The sequence below is a fragment of the Astatotilapia calliptera genome, chromosome 16 (genome assembly GCF_964374335.1).
Source record: "Astatotilapia calliptera chromosome 16, fAstCal68.1, whole genome shotgun sequence".
Classification (NCBI taxonomy): domain Eukaryota; kingdom Metazoa; phylum Chordata; class Actinopteri; order Cichliformes; family Cichlidae; genus Astatotilapia; species Astatotilapia calliptera.
This window is the reverse complement of record NC_137437.1, coordinates 36,854,111-36,875,857: the sequence shown is the minus strand read 5'-3', so window position 1 is coordinate 36,875,857 and position 21,747 is coordinate 36,854,111. Positions and strand designations below refer to the sequence as shown.

The 21,747-nt window shown below is 46.0% G+C and overlaps 2 protein-coding genes across 4 annotated transcripts; both read left to right on the top strand.

Moving 5' to 3' along the window:
* The first annotated feature begins 2,742 nt into the window (after positions 1-2,742).
* LOC113007712 (interleukin-10 receptor subunit beta-like) lies at positions 2,743-10,998 on the top strand. 2 transcript variants are annotated; one of them, XM_026144572.2, is made up of 7 exons: positions 2,743-3,027; positions 3,280-3,403; positions 7,024-7,196; positions 8,919-9,073; positions 9,768-9,918; positions 10,002-10,147; positions 10,238-10,998. In XM_026144572.2, exons 1-7 carry the CDS (start codon positions 2,970-2,972, stop codon positions 10,382-10,384), a joined length of 954 nt encoding a protein of 317 aa, XP_026000357.2. In that variant the 5' UTR covers positions 2,743-2,969; the 3' UTR covers positions 10,385-10,998. The 2 variants fall into 2 exon arrangements, with proteins under 2 accessions (XP_026000357.2, XP_080146891.1); XM_080290765.1 differs by lacking the exon at positions 2,743-3,027 and adding an exon at positions 3,059-3,197.
* Positions 10,999-13,633: 2,635 nt separating this feature from the next.
* LOC113008242 (transmembrane protein 50B) lies at positions 13,634-21,689 on the top strand. Of its 2 annotated transcripts, none has more exons than XM_080290762.1 (7): positions 13,634-13,706; positions 17,711-17,897; positions 18,399-18,511; positions 19,099-19,166; positions 19,530-19,622; positions 20,370-20,427; positions 21,517-21,689. In XM_080290762.1, exons 2-7 carry the CDS (start codon positions 17,799-17,801, stop codon positions 21,560-21,562), a joined length of 477 nt encoding a protein of 158 aa, XP_080146888.1. In that variant the 5' UTR covers positions 13,634-13,706; positions 17,711-17,798; the 3' UTR covers positions 21,563-21,689. The 2 variants fall into 2 exon arrangements, with proteins under 2 accessions (XP_080146888.1, XP_026001314.1); XM_026145529.2 differs by lacking the exon at positions 13,634-13,706 and adding an exon at positions 15,629-15,766.
* The last annotated feature ends 58 nt before the right edge of the window (positions 21,690-21,747 follow it).

Genomic DNA, 21,747 nt, shown 5'->3' with positions numbered 1-21,747 from the left:
ATTACTATTAGAGCTGGACTACTGGTATTATACAGCTAATATATATGTTGTTTAGTATTAAGCTTTGCTTGTTCCATATTCAGTCCATAAGAAAAGATTCATTCATATATCTGGAGGAAGGTTTTTTTTCAATAAATATTAGAGATGGCACGATACCACTTTTTTATGTCCGATACCGATACCGATATCATAAATTTGGATATCTGCCGATACCGATATGAATCCGATATAGTGTTTTTTAATCAACAAAACTGTTTTTTTAAATATCTTGCTGCATTTTGTATAAGTTCATACTCAAGTTTAAAACAACAACTACACTAAAGCTATTCTGTTATACCTGTATACAAAAAAAATGTTTCATAGTTCAGCAATACTGATCAATCTAATAAACTTAGACCTACACCATCCTCCCTATTCTGGTATTTTAAAGAGTACTTAGCGTAAATATTAAGCAACCTAACGAATAGGGTTCCAACTCCCAGCAACAACAAAAATAAATAAATAAAAAATAGGGAACCACCCCTCACGCTCCACCTCATGATGCTTAATCAACGTAATCAACCTTAATTTGATGCAGTGTGAAAAAAAATGCACAGAAATCAATTATTTTTCAAGAAATATTAAATAGATTCAACATCTTTCTTCAACAAAATTGCAGACTGCACAGATGGTACCTTCCCAAATGAAAAAGTACTATAGCTTACTAGGGTATATATATATATATATATATATATATATATATATTAGACTTAATAGTCACTATATACAGTAATTGACTTCTATTCATTTTACATCAAATTAAAACTTTGGGTGTCAGATAATTATTTATTAAAAGCTAGACATTTTAAATGAGAATAAGAAAGAAAAGTATGTCTTTGTGCCCCCTTTTCCCAGTTAATGCCCTATCGGCCCCCCTGGCTAAACTTTGCTAGATCCGCCCCTGCACAGTTACCAGCCGCCAGCTACGTAGAAAAAGATCCTCGAGTAGAAAGTAATATTAAATAAATTGTAACAACAGCTTATCAAGCTTAAACGTGCTGCTGTTGTTCAGCCGCTGGTTTCCTCTTTCTGGCGCAAAGTGGACCAAAAACAAACAAGAGAGACTCACGACAGAAAAGCCGATCAGCTGATCATTTAAGCAGTTTCACGATTGAAGTAGCAGCCGGAGAGCGAGAGGCAGTCGCTCGTTAAGCTTAACGTGGGAATGCTTTACAAACATTCAGAGATGGACTTACACACGTGCTTTACTTTTCTCGGGGATAACTTTGTCGGAGATGAAATGCCAGGTTGCTAGCGAAGCTCCAAATGCTATCCAGACCACCGACAGGTCCCGCATGCCACAGCTGCTCTATCACGTGATGCATACTGCTCCGACGTTCTGAGGCGAGTTACGGCGTGTTGCAAGTTTTGTGAGGTGCTTTCGTGATATTTAATGGATCGGATTACATTTTTTATTTTTCTCCGATATCCGATCCAGTAATTTAGGTCAGTATCGGACCGATACCGATACGTAATATCGGATCGGTCCATCTCTAATAAATATCAATGTTAGCCCACGATTTTGTTCCAGTTTTCAATTTTGGCCCACTTTGTATTTGAGTTTGACACCCCTGAAAACCAGTAACTTTAAACACTTACTGGTCAAATCCATCACAGACCTGACACAGCACCTGAGCGACGGTCCACAGTTCACTGAAACCTCATCAGAAATGCTGTCATGAAGACATTCTTAATGAAGGGAAACAGGAGGACAGACTGAGGCTGAAAATGACACCAGAACTGGACTGAAGGTCAGAGGAACAGGTGTGATGGAGAGATGGATCCACATCATGGTCAGTGTGTACGAGGAGGTCAGGAGGAGGTCCAGCAGTGAGAGTCTGCAGCCATCTGTGAAGCACGGTGGAGGCTGTGTCATGGTTTCAGGTCAGTCAGTGCTGTTGGAGATCTTAAACTGATGAATTACAGAGTCTGATCCACCACGCAGGAACATCTGGAAACATCTGACTGGCAGCAGCTTCATTTTTCAGCACACCGATGATCCCAAACACACTGAGAGAGCAGTGAAAGCACACAGGAACACACACACGAGTCATGGAGTCCAGTGTCGAGTGGAGACTGCTTTGTTCCTCCTGAATTGGAGGCCTTGTTTCTTGAAGAGTCAAACACCATCCCGCTCATGCAGCGTTGTAGAGACATGCAGCCAGAGCTGCAAAGCACTGTGGGTGAGCCTCATGCACCCGCGTAGCTTCTACGTCTCTAAGCAGGCCTTAGCCATCACTCGTCATCGCTCGCTGTGTTATCAGTTAAATACAGGGACCAAACAGTGCTGCAAACATGCTTATCTGCTGGGAAGCTTTAACATGGGAGTCTACGGGGACGGGCTCGCTGCTTCCCCTACTGGACGTCAGAGGAACTGCATGTTTTGTGCTTCAGTGTGTTTCCGTCACCACGAGTGTGTGAACAGGTCCTCACAGCATCACACACACACTCCTGCCTTCCTTCCTTATGAGGCCCACTGTCATAATGACTTCAACCACAGACTGACCCGAGCCTCAGCTTGAACACACCGCGAGTCCGAACCCTCCTGCCCCCTAAAGCTGCCACCTGCCCACGTGACTGCACACTGTAAAAAGTAAGTGTCGGTGAAAACGCTGAGAAGTGTTACGGTTCCGTTTCGGAATAACTCGGTGCTGTTGGTTCGTCTGCCTGTGACTAAGCAGCAGACATGCGCGCTGTCACATAAATAAACCCACGTATAAATAAAGGCACGTGACACCCCGTGTGCGCGTGCTCTGGGTGAACCCACACTTTTTCCAGCGCGCTCTGATTCCTTGAAGCCGGACTCGTTTCTGCGCACACGCCAGTTTCGCTTCCGCGTACTTCCCCGCCTCTTGTTGCCGTGAAAGCTACCAGGAAACACACTCGGAGCCGGATCACAGCACACTGACAGCGGCGAACCTGCCGGGGACATGGCAGCCTCTGTGTGCGCCTTCATCCTGGCGCTTTACGCACTGTGCGGCTCCGCAGGTAAGCACACCTTTACTTTGAGGGCAGGTGAGGAGGAGGCGGTCTGACGGAGGGAAAGGCAGCGCAGAGCGTCTGGAGCTCAAAAAGAAAGCTCAGCTAGTGACGAGTGTTTAAACTAAAGCTGTGAGCTGAAACCCAGAGCACAGTCTGCTGTTTACTCAGTCAGACAGGTGAACTTTGACCCCAGCACAAGAGACAGCAGTGTGTTTTAGTGTCAGCGAACAGCGCTCATGTCTTTGTGTTTGTGCTCAGCCGGCTCAGGAGGGCTCAGCGCACCCACCCACGTCCGACTGACGTCCTACAACATGGACCTGGTGCTCAGGTGGGATCCACCTGAAGGGACGACCGATGTTCTGACCTACACGGCCGAGTACAGGTGAGTCACCGGCGGGTGTGACATCTTCAGGTGATCGCAGTTTAGTGTCAGAGAACTGAGTCACTTTCAGTTTGAATGTTTACCTTCAGGAGGGCGAGTGCGATCATCACACTTAGGGCTGGGTATCGTCACTGATTTCTAGAATCGATTCAATTCCGATTCACAAGGTCCCGAATCGATTCGATCCACGATTCGATTTAATTCGATTCTATTCAATTTGAATATGGGAAATTTTGACAGTCAGAAATATTATAATTCAGATCAGTACATTTACATATTTTTGTATCTATAAAAAGGAAGCTGACACACGCAAGACTTTATCAAAGGTGTGAGCATCACAGCAGAGGCCTTTGTGTCAAAGTAGCTGAGGATAAAACACAAAAAAACATGAAGGTGATTTTCCTGTTCTGGGATTTTATAAAAATATTCTGCAGTACATCAAAAACGAAAGAAAACCATTAATCAACACATGATTGTAATCTGAAGTTACAGCGGTTTTATTAGAGACACAGCATTTTGCATTTTGCATAATTTCAAAAAGTTTTAATTTGTTCAGTATTGAACGGCAGAAATTAGGTTTTCTTTTCGGAAGTATATAAAACGAAAAAAAAAGAAAGTCGGCCGACAGCCTGTAAACAACGGTAGTCTTGTGCGTAACAAGTAAGCGAATAATGAAGAAAACAGATTTTTAGACGGGAAACTGTTCTTGAAGTATACTGAGAGAGAGAGGGAGAGAGAGAGAGAGAGAGCTGTGCATCGTGGTTGAAGCAAAACAGTAAAAGTCAGAGTGAATACATGACGATGTTTATGTGAAGCGTAGTTTGGATCTTCTTTTGCTGCTGGTTCGGTCAATATTGTTTGGAGAGACATCAAACTAACAGCTTTAGAATCAGCGCATAAAGGGCGTGAACACACGGACCCGCCGAATCAGAATCAGCGAGCTGTCGGCTTTCAGCCCCGACCGTGAGAAAGGCGACATCTCACTGATTCTGATCCGTGGGTTCGCGCTGTGTGTTTAAGTCTATGTGCAGAATCCGTGTTCCTGCTCTCATTTACTGTCTTAGCTGTTTGGTGGTTCTTGAAATTTTGTGAGATTTCACCTGAGATTCTGGCATTTCGGGCAAAATAAATTTATATAAAAAAATCGATTCAGGATTTTAATGAATCGATTTTACGTTATCCAAGCCAGAATCGATTTTAATCGATGAATCGATTATAAAAACCCACCCCTAATCACACTGCGAGCTAGAAAAGGAAACTTAATCTTTGGGTCTTACTCGTCGCTGTCAGTGGAAAATCAAAGATTCCAGAGCAGCTGGGCTCAGAAATGGACGTTATTCTTCCTCCGAAGAGTCCGATCACCTCAGTGTTTGGGAGCAGGTCACACTTCGCTTTGTCATATTTTTAGTTGCTCTCTGAATCAGGGATGCCAAACATGAGGCCTGGGGACCAGCACCGGCCCACCAGAGGCTCCATTCTGGACAGTTCATAAAGTATTATGAAGAAGTTTTACCTGCAGGACACTGGCTTGGGAATACGTGGAAAGTTAAAATATTCCTAGATCTTTATAAACTACTGACATCATACAGAATGAGTGCACGTTTGCTCACTCCTGCCAAAATAAAAAATGAAAGGCTGCAGCAATAAAACATCCGCTGATGCTTTCTCCTATGAAACCCTTCGGTTCAGCGATGCTGCAGAGCTTCAGGTCCTGCTGGAATTTGTCCCAAGTAAGGCGCGAGCCTTTTCCCAGGGTCTGCATGGACTGAAGGAACAGTGACTGCAATAAAGCCTGTGAGCGCAGGATGTACTCTGTTCAGGCCACATAGAGGAAGTTGGATAAACTGTCAGTAAGATAATCCATGCAGAATGTGAACTAATGAAATCCGATGTGGCCACAGACCGCCCCTGAGAAGACCCGCCTACCTTGATGTACTCACGCGTGCGAGCAAACCTGACCCCCACGACAAGCCCATTACCGTCAGATTATGAAACGCCACCCTATTCAGCTCTTCCCACCATGTCTGTGTCCGATGGGCTCCTGCAAAAAGCTCATTATCTGCAAACTGACGCGCCGCCATCTCTGCATGAGGAAGCACCTGTACCTCCAGGTGAAGCGCTGATGGTGCCTCGCGATGAGGAGACTGAAACAGCCGTACAAACGCAGTTATGGAATCACAAAGTCACAAAAGTTACTCATCCAAGAGCGGGGGAACGGTGAGTTCCAGCTGTTGTTCTGGGAGAGATCATTCTAAGAAGAACGGATTTCATGAGTCTGTATAAATGTGCCCTCGTGTCCAGCATCAGGAGTTTTTCCTGCAGGCAGTATAAATTTGAACCTGATGTCTTTCTGTAGGAACAAACATTTAAAACTCAGCGCTGAGTAAACCTTCCATCACACCTGGATTTACCTGGATGCAGAGGTGCGGCGGTTATTCTGTAGAACGCCGTGCGCTGATGAACAGTGTGTTTGCAGACTCGTGGATTAGTCGTGTTTTTTCTCTCCTGTTGAGATGTCGAGTAAAACCGTCACAGGAACATCTTCGCTTCTTTGTGGGTGTTGACCTCCGACCTCAGCCCCTCCTCCCTGCGCTGTCAGATCTCGGCTTTATGAGGTCGATCTGATGAAGACGTGCGTTCAGGCAGAAGTCAGGAGGCGGAGTCGTGTTCAGATGAACAGATTAAACTGCGGTGCGTTTGTGGAACCGAAACAACCGCCGTCATGTCCAAACATAATCTCAGCATCTGATTGGTCAGGGCACAGCCTTCCATCTGTGCCCGGCTCAGGCAAGCCGGCGGCGTTCCCGGGTCTTCTTTGCGTGGACGCAGTGATGATCCTGAGCCCATGCAGATGTGTCCATCCAGCTGTGTGCGCTCTGGAAACACCCGGCCTCCTCTTTAGTTGGCAGACGTCGAGGTTTACACTCTTCTCCAGCCTTTTGTTGCAGCTCGTCCAACTTTTCTGAAAAACGATTCTAAAGCGGTGTCAGTGTCAGCACTCGATGTGCTCCCTTTGTGCGTTTTCAGATGATCCTTAATGATTATTTAAAAACAGTATGCACGTGCTCTGAAACGGTGAGGACAGCGCAGTGACTGCAGACCGGTTTAGTCCTGCTTTGCATATGAATCTGTGATATCTGCACCATCAGTCCTGCTGTTCCACATTTCTGAAAAGCTGCAATCAGATCACTTACAGGAAGAACAGCACCTGCCTTTCTCCTGCTCTCCGGCCCACTGAAGCCATTTTAATATGTGTGGTGTGGTTTGTGAGGACCGTGGTGAAATCGAAGCTGTTATTGTTGCGGTCCAGGTGTTCACACAACAGAAACGTCCTCTTATCTGCAGCGTCTCTGTTCTGGGAAACGCCTCCACTCGACTGACTCGTTAGAAAGCAAACGCACGCTTTTCTGTCCCGATGCACAAACGGTGAACGTGGCGTTCCAGCTTTGATGTAACCAGCACCGCCAGCTCGTGTGAGCGTTAGTTTCTTTGCTTCGTGCCGTCACACGTCCTGCAGGATAAAGTCGTGAGATCTTCTTGAACAGCGGTCGTGTTCCCGAGAGGAGAACATCTGTCTGAAGTCACACCTGTGACGCCATCGCTGTGTTTCTCTGTTACAGAAGCTTAGCAACTGGATACAACAATGGCTGCACAAACACATCAGCCCTCAAATGTGAGTTCACCTCCTCCTCCATCACCGTGCACGGGAGTTACACGGGCAGAGTGCGGGCGCATCGGGGGGCCGAGAGCTCCAGCTGGGTGGAGAGTAACGTCATTGACATGGACAGACACAGTAAGTGAATCTCGTCATATGTGCCGAGCTCGTTTGTCTCTGATCCAGTAGCGTGACACAGAGAGGAAAACCGAGTATTAGCCGATGACGAGCTGATGGGTGTCGTTTATCCCACTGAAACTTTTGCCCGTTTGGCACTCGGGTGGAAATTTTAGCTCTGTGCTAAAAAACCAGCCCATAGTGATTGGAGAGGGGATCTAACCCCTGCAGTTATCTGCATTTGAAACTATGAAATCTGCAGGCACAAAGCAAGACCTCTGCTTCTGGGAGCTTTTGGTATCCTCTCGTTGGCCACTTCTACTGGACAGAGCTGAAGCTTTTCCAGTTGTGCCACATGTGCTCCACAGTGGGAAATGTTGCTCTAACTCCCATCGGCTGCTCAGTTTTGTTCCAAGCTTCCATGTTAGTGGATTTCCAGGCCAAGACTTTCCCCTCTGTCGTCTGGTATTTACAAAGGAAGAGGCTAAAAAGCCAGCTGACAATTATAAGGCAGCAGATAATAACCCTCACAGCTGACTTGTAGATGATTAAGGTTATTTTCCCTCGTGTAATGTCATCATTCAAGTCAAGTCAAGTCAATTTTATTTATAGAGCACATTTAAAAACAACCAAGGCTGACAAAAGTGCTGTACAGTAAATACAGATAAAAATACAATAGAACACAATTTCGTAAAACACCTCGCTGATCAAAATAAAAAATAAATAAACAATTAAATTAAACCTTTCTAAAAGCCAATGAAAAGAGGTGAGTTTTAAGAGCAGTTTTAAAAGTTTCTAGGCTTTTGGAGAATCTGACGTGAGGAGGTAAACTGTTCCACAGTCTGGGTGCAGCCACAGCAAACGCCCTCTCTCCCTTTGTCTTTAATTTATACCTGGGAACATCTAAAAGCATCAGATCGGCTGACCTCAAAGATCTCCTGGGGCGATAAGTACTAAGGAGTTCTGACAGGTAAGAAGGTGCAGTGCCATTTAAAACCTTAAAAGCCAGCAGTAAGATTTTAAAATCAATCCTAAAAGCAACTGGGAGCCAGTGGAGAGAGCAGAGAACCGGAGTGATGTGGTCTCTTTTTTTTGAACCGGTCAACAGGCGAGCGGCAGCGTTCTGCACCAGTTGAAGGCGATGTAGACAGGAACGATCTAGGCCAGCATAGAGGGAATTGCAGTAGTCCAGCCGTGAAGTAATAAAAGCATGGACCACTCTTTCTAGATCGTTCCTGCAAAGGTAAGACTTGACTTGACTTGACTTGATCATTGATCTAACAGAACAAGTTTTGGGAGGTAAAATGAAAGATTGGTGAATGAGACCATTTGGTGGCTCTCAGAGAAGCTTCCTGAGATCAGGATGGTCCCCTTCAGCTCCGGTTCAGACTGTGGCAGCAGCTGTGTGGGGAGTCTGCAGTTATGCAATGACTGCTTCAGCAGGGGACGTCTGAAGAGCCTCGCTGAGCTGAAGACGATCAGAAATGAAACCGTGAGCGAGCTTTTCAGCGTCTCGCTCGTCAGAGCTCTCGCCGTCGCTGACTTCAGTCCAGTCAGAGTGAAATCCTGGTTTCTGTGTTTCTGTCTGTGTCCTCAGTGAAACCGTCTGCCGTCATGGTGGGAACCTCCCCAGCTCCAAGCACACTGGCATAACAGAGCTGTAGCAGATGGAGTGGACTGTTAGAGAAGCTGCAGCTTTGATTTTGTCCAATAAAAACGTCTCTCCACATCTGTCCCCCTCAGCCTTCATCGGTCCACCTGATGTGACTCTTCATGTCACTGGGACATCTTTGGAAGTCAGCATTAAAGACCCAGTGTTCAAGCAGTCAGAACTGAGGGAGACGTACACCTCGGCCACCTATAACATCACCTACTGGAAGAGCAGCTCGAAGGAAGAGGTGGGAACGCCGGTTTGTAGTTTTAGCTTCTAATATTATTAGAAGCTAACATTATGCCAGCTAATATCAGGCTCCAGTGTCCTAAAATCACACTTTCCCTCTGATAAACAGTTTGATTACGTTCTCATATCACACGAGAGTTTGTTCACAAAGCGTCTGGGTGCAACAATGTTAGATGCACAATAAAGTTTCATTAAACCAGCTAAAAGCAGCAGAAACAGCATTGCTAAGGACACTTAAGCATAAGCTCAACAACTCATGGCTGAGCTTCCCTGACTTGCACTGGCCTCCTGTCACAGAGCTTCACAGCCTCTTTCAGATTAAATAAAGGTGGCGGCGTCTCGCCCACCAGTGACAGCTGAGGTAAACAGCACTGACAGCCTTCCACAGGCTTGGAGGTGGACGCGGTCCAAACAGTAGCAGGAATACGGCCACAACCGTTATGATGTACAGTCCAAATTTCATGTGTTTGATCTCTCATAGAAGCATGTTTGTCCTACAGCAGCCACCGTAGTTAGAGCTACGCACTTAAAGTGTGAGGGGTAAGAAACTGCTGACAGCTAGTGATGATGTTTTACACACTGTAACTAGGGATGCACCGATACCAGTATCGGTGCATCCCTAACTGTAACTTTTAAAAATTCAAAGAGTGAAAACAGTGAAATCAGCTGAGCTCCTCTGCTGCCTCCTACAGGTAGAAACAATGAGTGACATGATGCAGGACCGAGTGGTTCTTAGTGACCTGGACCCGCTGAGCGAATACTGCGTCCAGGTCCAAATCATCACCAACATGAACCCCAGACCGAGCGAGTACAGCGACGTCGTCTGTGAGCGCACCGGTGACGGTAGGCACCGCCGTCACACAGCCGTCACAATCGCTGAAGGTGTCGCTGATGGGCTCACCTGCTGCTGTGTGGTTTTCTTACAGTGGATGCAGCTCCGTGGGTGGCGGCCGTGGTGACGTTTGTGGTCATGGCCACGGTGGTGGCTCTGGTGGTGACTCTGGTGGTCTACTGGAAACAAATCTCCAAGTTCCTGTGCCCAGAAGTCGTGCTGCCGCCACACTTTAAAGAGGTGTGTGTGTGTGTGTGTGTGTGTGTGTGTGTGTGTGTGTGTGTGTGTGTTCTTTAATCTAACACTGACCTTTCTGCCCCGCCCCCTCAGTCTCTGCTGCTGAATGATCCCAACTCCATCTACCCAGTCTCGCTGCCCTCTGAGCACTGCGACCACGTCAGCATCGTAGCAGACCACAGGACTGAGGAGGAAGGAGGGTGCAGCACTCAGCCTGATACCTCACAGGATGGGGGCTAGGAGGCGCAGGAGGGGGTGGGATGCACTTTAAAGACTCTGAGAATCGGCCTCTGACTGTGAGGTTTTAGAGCTGTGAACTCTGCAGCAGTGAAGTGATGAAGACGAGCAAGAACAGGTGAAGCTGTTCCCACTGTCACAGGCTGCTGTTTATACTTTAATAGTTTATTCATGTCAATGTAAATGTTTTGCTTTCTACTGGTTTTTTAATGGTTTTAATGGTCGGAGGTTAACCGAAGCCTCTGCTGCTCCTGCTCGTAGGAACCAGGTGACCCGATGCTGGGCTGTACTGAGACAGTCTGGGTCTTTTACTGCTCTGTCTTCGTAGCCCAGTTTAATTACGTGTTCAGTAACTGGATTACAACATAACTACATGTGAAGGTGTAGCCCTGCAGGCTGTGTGTTTGGGTGTAGTAATAACTGATGTGGGGATGAGGTTGGCTTGGGTTTGCCACCAGCTGCTGTGAGACCTCGCCGTCCTCTGCTGTTTCCAGCGGGTTCACCTTGGATCTCCATCAGGCAGGATTCGGGCCGTCCAGCAGAACTTATGATGAAGAAGTGTGAACACTGTAAATACTCTGATTTATTTCTAATAAAAGTCTTTGTGACGGATGAAATGCTTCTGATTGTTCTTCGCTACAGAAACACGTGAAACATCGTTTTAAATCAGACTCAAACTTGGCTGCTGGTGTTCCAGATCAAGTGGCGTTGGTCAAACAGATGTGTGGTAGACTTGCTTTTCAGGACTCCATTTGAGTGCTCACAAAGTAAACTGCACGCTTTAGTTGTGAAGCCAAAACGCTGAAATCGCAGTAATAACACGTGCGAGGGGAACGATAACAACGACAAGATTCTCCAGATCGTTTGCTCTGTCCTGTGAACTGCATCGGCGTGGTGTCAGTCATTTGGTGTTTCTGCGATCGTGCGAGAGAACATCACCAGGTAAACTTTTTGAATATTTTATTGTTCAGCAGCAACAAGACTGACGGAGTGTGTTTGAGGGAAGCTCACAAATGTCAGGGAGGAAATATTTGATGTTTATTTGCTGGTTTGTCGGTAGCAGCTCCTGAAAAGCAAGTCTACCACACATCTGTTCGAGCAACTGTTGCCAACCAAGTTGATTTTGCCTCTGACAAAGACGACTCCTCAGCCAGGCCTCATTTCAAAGCCCTGTAGCGCCACCCTGAGGCCCCAGTGCTACCTGTACACGGGCCGTTGAGGCCAGCAGGAGGCGCTCCAGTTGAACTTGTTTTCCCATCAGTCACTGCGTGGACGCACACTTCAGCTGCATTTATGAATCATTTGAACCCTCCTTTATTTATTTTGTGCATCTCGATGATGTTTTGTTCTGCTGGGCTGTTCTTTTGGTCCGGCTCTCAGACTAAAGGTCAGCTGTCACATACATGTTTTTTTACAGGCTACTGACAAAAAAACAAACACTTTTAACCACATCCTCGCTGAAAACACAGAAATGCAGAACTTCAGCAGCACAGGAAGTTTCAGGGTTTTACTCAGAACCAGAAAAACTTTATTTTGAGACGTGAGGCAGAGCCTTCAGTTCTTAGGCCCCTCTTCTGTGGAACCAGTTTGGATTCAGGAGACAGACACTATCTCTACTTTCAAGATCAGGCTTCAAACTTTCCTCTTTGCTAAAGCATATAGTTAGGGCTGGACCAGGTGACCCTGAATCCTCCCTTAGTTATGCTGCAATAGACGTAGGCTGCCGGGGATTCCCATGATGCACTGGGTGTTTCTTCTTCACTCTCTTAAACAAAGTCTATTTTAGTTTCATGATCTGTAATGAAATGATCTAAATCATTTATAAAACAAACTGACCTCTACACCTGATCTTAAAACCTATTTTGTCACATCTAAGTTGTAATTGGAACATGAGATGAAAATGCAAAGTTTTCTTTTCTTCACTGTTACTTGTGTTGTTGCAGGATGGGGTTAAAATCATATTTTCCTGGGTATGAGCTCCTGATCCCTCAGCTCCCAGTATGAAGTGGTTTAGTGGTGTTCTTCTCACAGGCATCTGTGTCACCTTCCCTGGAGCTGCTGGTTTAATCTTTTAAACTTGTAGGTCCTGAAACAATCTTTGCTTTCCAGTAAAATTCCTTTTGTGTCTCGTTTGTCCTGAAAAGTTTATCTGGCTGTGTTTCCTACTGACGTTGGAACTGTGACAGTTTCAGTATGGCTGTTGAGGACAGCGTGCATACTAGGGCTGCCACGACTAGTCACGATTAGTCGACTAGTCACGATTAGTCGACTATCAAAATGGTCGACGACTGATTTAATAGTCGACGCGTCGTTTGAAGCTTTGTAAGATCCTGAAAGACGCAGGAATAAGTAGCAGGATTTAAGAGTGTAATGACGGACTGAAACAGAAGATGGCAGCACTGCATGTACAAGGATGCCAGCTGCCGTTAAACCCCGAAGAAGAAGAAGAAGAAGTAGCTGTGTCCGGTATCATAGCTTTTTTTTATCGGAGCATTTTTTCTTTTTTTGCCGATGCCCGTGATGCCGCCCCGGGCAAACCGCCCGTGTCGCCCGTATCTAAAACCGCTGCTGTGTTCTGTTGCTTCCTGTGTACTCCACTCTGTCATGCTGTAGATTTGATTCATCGTTTACAGGTGAAGCTGTCATTAAAATCATTGAATGAGATCAATGAATCAGTGATCAGGATCCAGTGGATGGATACGATTCAGCCTGTGGTTGTGATGTGAATAAATCTGTGATCTCTGATCAGTTTGTTTAAGGATCACATTTTCATACAGAGGGATTTATTTTGGCTTCACAGACGCTGAAGCTTCAAACATGTCAGCAGGCTGGTGGTTATTATGGGATGGCATCCTCTCCTGCTGGGTGAGCAGAGTCTGTTCATTTTCATTACAGTCCAGGGTCATGGTGTGGGCGGAGCCTATCACAGGTCTCATAGGGTGAGAGATGGGTACACCTGTACAGGTTTCGATCCATCACAGAGCTCTGTGTGCCTGAGTCAGACATTTGAACTTTATACAGCTTTAGGTTGTGTTTTAGTTTCAGCTGCTGAAAAAGAATCTTAGCTTATCTTGTGTTATGTTGAAGGAAAACTGAATCTCTCTCCGTAGACTCTAACACCTCAGAGTGATCTATCAGTGAGTCTGCAGATATGAACAAAAGCAGACTCAGAGCCTACCATATCGCCTCTTATCATCGCTTTAATGACGTTTCCATCTGACACGTCTGAACCTTCACCGACACCCACAGCTGGACTCTGAACATCTGGCTGCCTAAAAAGAAGAAAACCATCCACACAAAGATTAGGAGCTGGAAAGTGATCGGGGTGAGTTTACTGCTCTGTGTGTAGCTGTTCAGTGTTGAATGTTCACGGATGAACCTCCTCAGGAGGAGAGTGAAGGAGTCGTCCTGCATCAGTATCTGTTCAGTTAGGTCCATATATATATGGACACTGACAAGTTTTGTGTTGTGACCTGTTTACTGAGTCATATTCCAGTTATAGTTATATAATAGACGTGGATATGATGGTTAGACTCTCAGCTTTCGATCGAGGGTAACCACGTTCAGACTGGGTGAAGGGTTTAGGAGTTTCAGCTCCTTAACGTGTGCAACCCTCTTCTTAAGTGGGCCAAAAGTAATTGGACAGTTGACTCAAAGGCTATTTCATGGACAGGTGTGGGGAATTTCTTCATTACATCCTTATCTGTGGCCAAGTCAGTCACCTGACCTTCACCCAACTGAGCATTTCAGTTGTTCGAGACTAAACTTTGGTCAAAAAGACCCACAAACACACAGGAGCTGAAAGCTGCTGCAGTAAAGGCCTGAGAGAGAGAAGGAAACCAGCATCTGGTGATGTCTGTGAGTTTAAGACCGTCAGCAAACCCAGCAAAGGGTTTTCAACAGCGTATTAGAAATGAACACTTCATTATCACTTATTGAATCTGTGTGGGAATGAAGGGATTGTGTTAAACATACTTTAGTTCCTCACATTTTAATCCAATCTTTTTGTCCAACCCACTGAGTTAAAGCTGAAGCTCTGCATCTGAGCTGTTTCGTTTAAAATGTATTGTGTTGATGCACAGAACCAAAAACAGTTGTCTGTGTCCAAATATTTATGGACCTGACTGTATTTAATCTGTATCAGGACCTTTATCCGTATCTGTATGTGTGCCTGTACCTTTATCAGCATCAGTATTTGTACATGTATCAGTATCAGGGCTGAAAGGGTTAGGGCAAGTAATCAGGCTTTCTCTGGAGTGGGTGGAGGTGACGGTGCTGTGAGTCTGCATCGCCTCTCTGAACAGAAATCTGACCTTCCACATGCTGTTCTGGTCATTAGAAGAAAAATATATTTTTAGTAAATGAAAGCTGACGTTTCAATAAAATGAAGTGAGAGAGCGGCCGATTGTCCTTTGGTGGAAGAGAAAAGCTGTGGCCTGTGTTTCTGAACGAAGCCCAGAGGTCTGTCCATGACAGGAACGCTTGTCTGAGGCTCTCTGATGATGAAGAGCACCGCTCTGCTTCATGTTCACGTCTGACTGAAGCTCGTTCAGAGCAGCAGCTCTCAGGTCAACCTCGCAGCCTTTTTCTCTCGCCGTCTGTCTGTGTCTGAAGTCTGGAGCCGTTTCAGACTTTCATGCTGATGTTTGGCTCGAACAAGCAGGAGATTTCTGAGGTTTTCTCATGAATCAGTCTCTGCTGGTTTGTGGAAAAACCATCAACATCAAACATCAAAGCAAGGCAGCAACATGAGTCCAGCTCAGAGAAGACTCAGTGAAAACAGCGACACCTACTGGACACTTACTGTGGCCACATGTGATAATGCCGTTGCTGTTCTACTCTTCTCTCTCATTTTTAGTTCATGGACAACAAACCAGCTTATAGAACAAAACATATTAAGAAGGCTGCTGTGTTTATGGTGCTCACCACACGGGTCTCACAGATAAGACCTGAGACATCTTTCATCTGTGCTGGACTGAAGTGTGAGTGAATGCAGATCGATATGCTGATGGGAAATAAAGATGAATGAATGAAATGCAAAAACCTCCCTATGTGTAAAGATTTTTAATTTAAAACATTTTATGTAAAAATATATTTTTATATGGTTATATAATTATTCTTTATAAACGGCCTCCCCAGCCTTGGGGAATCGTTCATCACATGTGTGTATACGTGGTATTTGTTTGCCAGCATACAGCGCTTCACTACTGCTAAAGTTAGTGACTTTACAGGATGCAGAGCCTGGTCCTGACCGCAGGAGGCAGCAGTGTGCCGCAGAGCCCGTGAGGCTCCCGGAAATGAAGCCGCAGACGAGGGGCTGTGCCGTAAATGGAAAGTGAAAAACGTTGTTGCGCGGCTCTGTTTCATGGGGGTGATTGATATCAGGTGAGTTTTCAGACAGCTGGGAGGCTCGCAGGCAGGTGCGACTAACGCGCTGCTTCAGATGTTACTTGAAGGAATAAAGCGGGAAACGAGGCGGGTTACGAGCAGTTAGCGTTAGCCTCCGTTAGCTCCCGTTTGCTCGGTGGAACAAATGCTCGGTGAGCTGTGACCGTCACAGGACAGGTGTACGGTTATTAATCCAGCAGGGAGCGAAGAACAGACAGGTGTTGACAACCCTGACGGTGTGGGAATCCGCACACCTGCAGGAGGCTGACGGAGCAGCTACGCCTGTGCTGCGGTGGAGCTAACAGTTAGCCCCCGACCAGCTAGCAAACACTTTGCCCTGCGGATACACCTGCGCTTTAAATATGTACATGAGAACAAGTGAACCAGCCGGAACAAAACAGACCTCAATAACTGTGAAAGAAATAAAAAGCTGAACTACAGTGTAAAGTTATAAAATACCAATTAAATTCTAAAAGACCACAAAAGAAGCTCCTTTAAATGTAAAAGATCTCAGACTGAAAAAGAATAATAAGTCAAAATAAAGTAATTATATCACGAAATGGCTTGTTAAAAAATAAAGAAACAGTAAAATAATCAGGTTCCTGCAGGAAACTGGTGAGCAGGTGTTAGCAGGTCAGCATCTGCAGCTTCAGTCCATCACTGAAGCATCTCAGTGTTGGAGCCGGGACAGGTGACACTCCTAAAATTGGGCCTCTCTTTTTACCCACTAAGTCACCATGGTAACGGATGCTCAACACCTTACCTGGTCAGGAGGAGGTAATGTTCAGAAGCTTTTTCCTGAGAGCAGTGAAAGAACCCCGGCTGTGAATCACAGACTGAACTTGTGATCATCTGATCACGTGCTGTTGGAGGAAATGTCTAAATGTTGTTCTGTGTGATTCTGACCTGCTGCTGAGTAGGGCTGCACGATTTTGCATAAAATGAGAATCACGATTTTTTGCTTAGAATTGAGATCACGATTCTCTCACGATTCTCTTTTCCAGTATAAATATTTATTGCACTTATTAACTGCACATCAACTTAGTAACAGTTGAGACTGAACATAAAAACAATAAATAAACATAAAACAACAAATGTCTCACGTTTTGTTGTTGCTGCAAAATGTTGTACTGCTTGAAATTCCGTCTCCACCGTTGCTCGACACTGTGTGTATAGAGCAGGTAGTGCAACAATAGAAAAATAGTTGCGGGACGGCACTGTGTAGCGTTTGTCTAGGGTGTTGATCATTTTCCTAAATCCCTCGGTTTGCACAGTGTTGATGGAGCCATATCTTTGGTCAGGTGATAAGTGATAGCCTCCGTAATTTCTTTGAGTTCGACGGGTAGCGCTGGAAGCGCTGTGTAAGGTTCCCGTTATTGATGTTTGGGTGGTTGACCGGGACGGATTTTCTCCTGTCACTTTCTCGTCATCCCTGACGTGCTCTCCGTTGTTTTTTCCTGCTAATTTTAGCATCACACCTTCTGTATCACGTGGTATAAGGCTCCGCCCTTGTCATTTGTTGAGCAGGAAGAGTGAGCGCTTGTTTTCATGCCGATTACGTCCCGGATCAAAATGCGGTACAATCGTCTTTAAATCGTTGTCATTTGGAAATGAGATCGCACATAAGTATGAATCAAGATCGCGATTTTCTAACGATTAATCGTGCAGCCCTACTGCTGAGTCTGTAAGCTGATGCGTGACAGTGAGCTAAACCCAGGTAGAAACATGGATCTGTTTCTCCCGTCTGTTTATTTTTCAAAACGTTCTTCTGCGATTAAAATGGAAAAAAAAACCTTCTGAATGACGATGTGTCCTCATATTTCTGACAGTTTGTAGCAGATGTGGTGAAAATCAATGTCCGTTGGTTCTGGTTGAATCTTCAGGTCCAGACGTCCTTCACCCGCTGCAGGACGCTGTTAACGGCCTGTGTTTGTTTTAAAGGCGCCTTTCACAGAGTGTGAGCAGCTGCTGAGGGGGCGGCAGACTCGCCTGTCAGGACAACTGAAGAAGAAGAAGGCGGAGGAGGAGGATGGCCGGCTTTTTGGATAACTTCCGCTGGCCCGAGTGTGAATGCATCGACTGGGGCGAGAGGAGGAATGCCGTGGCCTCCATCGTGGCCGGAGTTCTGGTTAGTGTGAGGCAGAGAGGGGCGGAGTCTGTTTGAAATCTCCGATAAGATAAATGTTCGCCGCTGGGAGGTTGGTGAATGGTGGAGGTCTTATTCCGCTTCACGCGATCTGTTTCCCGTTTGTCCCAGAACAATGCCATAATCTGTGTTTACCTCAAACATGACTGTTAATAATCCAGAAGTTTGCTGTGATAGTCTGATGTAAAAACCAGTCCAGCTAAGACACATCTGATCAATCAAAGCCTCATTCACACAAACACTTTTTGCTTTGCTTTCTATCCAACATTCACACACATTCATCCATCGGAGAGCAGTGAGGTTTAGTATCTTTCCAAGGATATTTGGTATGCAGACTGGAGCAGCCAGATGAGCTGAGCTGCAGCCACCCCATGATCTGTAAACACTCAGACATTAGTGACAGCACGGATGTCTGCTAAGGATGGACAGGAAGTAAAACCTTTAGAAACGTCACGTCTCGCTGTGCACGTTCTCTTCTTTTAGTTCTTCACCGGCTGGTGGATCATGATCGACGCCGCTGTGGCGTATCCAACCCAGGAGCAGATGAACCACGCCTTCCACACCTGTGGCGTCTTTTCCACCATCGCTTTCTTCATGTAAGTGTGAAACGTTGCTTTCATACCGTACATGCTTTCAGAGTTGTTAGACCATTGAGGGTGGGGGAGAGTTATCCACATGAAAACACATGTAAGATTTGCTTGGGTTTGTTCATGTGCCTCACAGCCTCTTTACAAGCAGCTGCTTTATATGGTTTCCTCCTGCAGTGAAATGTAATTTCAGCTTAAACATCTCAGCGAGGCTTTGAAAGGACAAATTGTGACCTCTGATGATGCCTCATTACTTAGAACTCTTCTTTCACCAAAGAGGAACCAAAACCTTTCACGATGTGACAGGAGAGCAGCCAAACTGCAGAATCATTCAGTCTGTTGTTATTCTGACCTCGATGCTGTTAATGAGCTGAGCTGGTGTCAGACAGGTTTGACCTCAGACTCCGAGGAAGTTACAGACCTGCCAGATTTCACGGTGTGCTTGGAAACTGGTGCTGCAGTCAAATGTGAATCAACAAAGGTCAAAAACAAAGCAGAGACTCTGAAACATCATGTGATCACTTCCTGTTTATGTCTGCAGTGTGAGCAGCATGAAGCGCTCAGACTCCTCTATGTGACTCTGTGTTCATTCTCAGGATTAATGCAGTTTCCAACGGCCAGGTGAGGGGGGACACGTACGGAGAAGGCTGCATGGGCCGGACAGGTGAGTGTTTGTCACCTGTCAGGGATCTGCTGTGGCGCTCAGAGGTGTGAGAAACACACACGTGAGGCAGATGTTAAGAGTAAAGTGCAGAGCCTCAGCTGTCTGTGTGGCTGTAAAGAGACTAATATGTGGTGTAGCTCAGTGGGTGCACAGACCACATGCCGGCGTGGGTTAGGGTTACCCTAACCCTAACCCTGTCTCTCTTCGCTGTAACTAGCCAATAAAAGCTAAAATGATATTTTAAAAAAACGTATATCTGACGGCGGTGTGAATCCTGCCCTTTGCACAGCCGTCAGGATGGACAAACACAGCAGACACAGCACTGCTCATATGTAATTGTACTGCATGTGTCTGCGATTGCAGGAGCTCGTCTCTGGCTCTTCATCGGCTTCATGATGATGTTCGGCTCGCTCATCGGCTCCATCTGGATCCTGTTTGGAGGCTACGTAGTGCCGAGTGAGTTTCTCCCCTCAGTCTGTCCTTGCTGGTCAAACATGCAAACCTGGAAATGATCAGAAGGCTGGAGGGAAAACCAGAAGTTATACCTTTAAGTTAATAACAGCTCAGCCTGGACAAAGTCAGAGAGTATGTTATGGTTTGGAGCGCGAAGTCACTGCTGGCCTTTATCAGCTGCTTCATGGTGTTTTCTTCTGCTCTGAATCACATGACCGTTTTGGAAACTTGGAGCTTTTTCCTGTGGTTTGGTCTCGTTTCACACAGAAAAAATCCACACGAACCGAAAGCAAACCTCAGTGAATCACTACAAACCACACAAGGTTCAAACTGCTCATTGTTCTCGTGACTGAGGCGCAGGTAGCACTCAGGGACAGCCCTCGGTTCATTTCACCTCCAGCGGGTGCAGTTTGTGGCCTCTCACACGTGACCACAGCAGGGTGTTTGAGGTTGCAGCGTAGACCTGGTAGTTGGTCGGATTTGATCCTGAAACGATGGATCAGGGAGTCTTATTTTAAATTCAGCTTTGCTCCTGCAGCAGGTCCATGCGCTGCAGTCTTCACCCTGCTGCGCTTGCTGTGTGAGCAGCAGAAGAAAAGCCTTGTGGTTATTACACTGTGGAGTCTAAAAATACAACAAATGATTTTAATCTGACTTCCTTAGACCTGCGCAGGGAGTCGGCTCTCTCTGAGCATGCTCAGTCACAGTGAAACCTGATGTGACTGATAACATGTCGCTGTGTTCCCGCAGAGAAAGAAGTGGCTCCGGGGATGGCTGTGTTCTTTCAGAACGCCTTCATCTTTTTTAGGTGAGTGAAAAGCAGCAGCGCTGACACTGAAGCAGCTGAAACGGCGCACAGGCCTGTTGTAATTAACCAGCTTGGTGCCAAATATGTGCTTCCTGCAGCGTTGCGACACATTACATGAAACCTGTTGCATCTTATTTCCCGTAATGGGCGGGAGCTCCTGCCAGGAAAGCCTGGCTCAGTTTAACCCATTCAGGCCCCTTTCTGTTCCACTAACTGATGCAGAAAGAAGAACTAAAGGCGGGTGGATGGATACGAGCGTGAAAAGAAGCTTTAACATCCACACAGACTGTAAATACCAGATTTCTCAGGGAGGGGTTTCCAGCTCTGAATGAGTGTTTGTTTTCTAACCTGCTGCAGATTAATGATTGATTCACACCCTGTCGTGGTTGGAGTTTGTCTCAGTCCATCAGGACCATCATGTTTCACCTCCACCTGCCTTGTGCTCATGTTAGTTTAACCACAGCTGTGTAGCTTGTTGCTACCCGATCCGTACCGGAAACCCGATCGGTACCCCGCATGCGCAAATCTTACGTCACTTCCTCTCTTTGCCAACATTGCGACATAGTTGAATGATACTGTTAGCGCCCAGTTAGCTCCTAGCATTTCTCAACAGCTCTTCCTCCTTTTCAACTACCGGGACATTTAAACAATGGATAATCCGTTTACAAACAAATTCATGCTTTTCTCCTCAACAGAGAGTGTCCCCCGATTGAGCAACAGCGCCGTAAAATAAGAAGAATGGCGCCTAATTTTGCTACTTGTATTACTTTTGCTGTAACAAAACAAATTTCCCACCTGTGGGACTAATAAAGGTCATCTTATCTTATCTTAATTACAGAGTTAATAATACAGACTTTATAATAATCAGATACTCTGACCTGTAACTATCGTAAAACGCTTCGACTGGAAGTAGACACCTTTGGCGCATGCGGGGTACCGATCGGGTTTCCGGTAGTGACACAGCTATTACATGACAGAGAGCTTCATTAGCCTCCAAACATCACAGCACTGTGGAGCTGAGCTGTGAGTTTGGATCTGTCTGCTCAGTGTGTGACATCACTGTGACATCACTGTCTTCTCTCTCTGCAGCACTCTGATCTACAAGTTTGGCCGCACTGAAGATTTATGGGGTTAAGACGTCTCCACACACACACACACACACACACACACACACACACACACACACACACACACACACACACACACACACACACACACACACACACACACACACACACACACACACACACACACACACACACGTGTATTTATATCCTTGTGGGGACATCTCATTGACATAATGCTTTCCCTAGCCGTTTA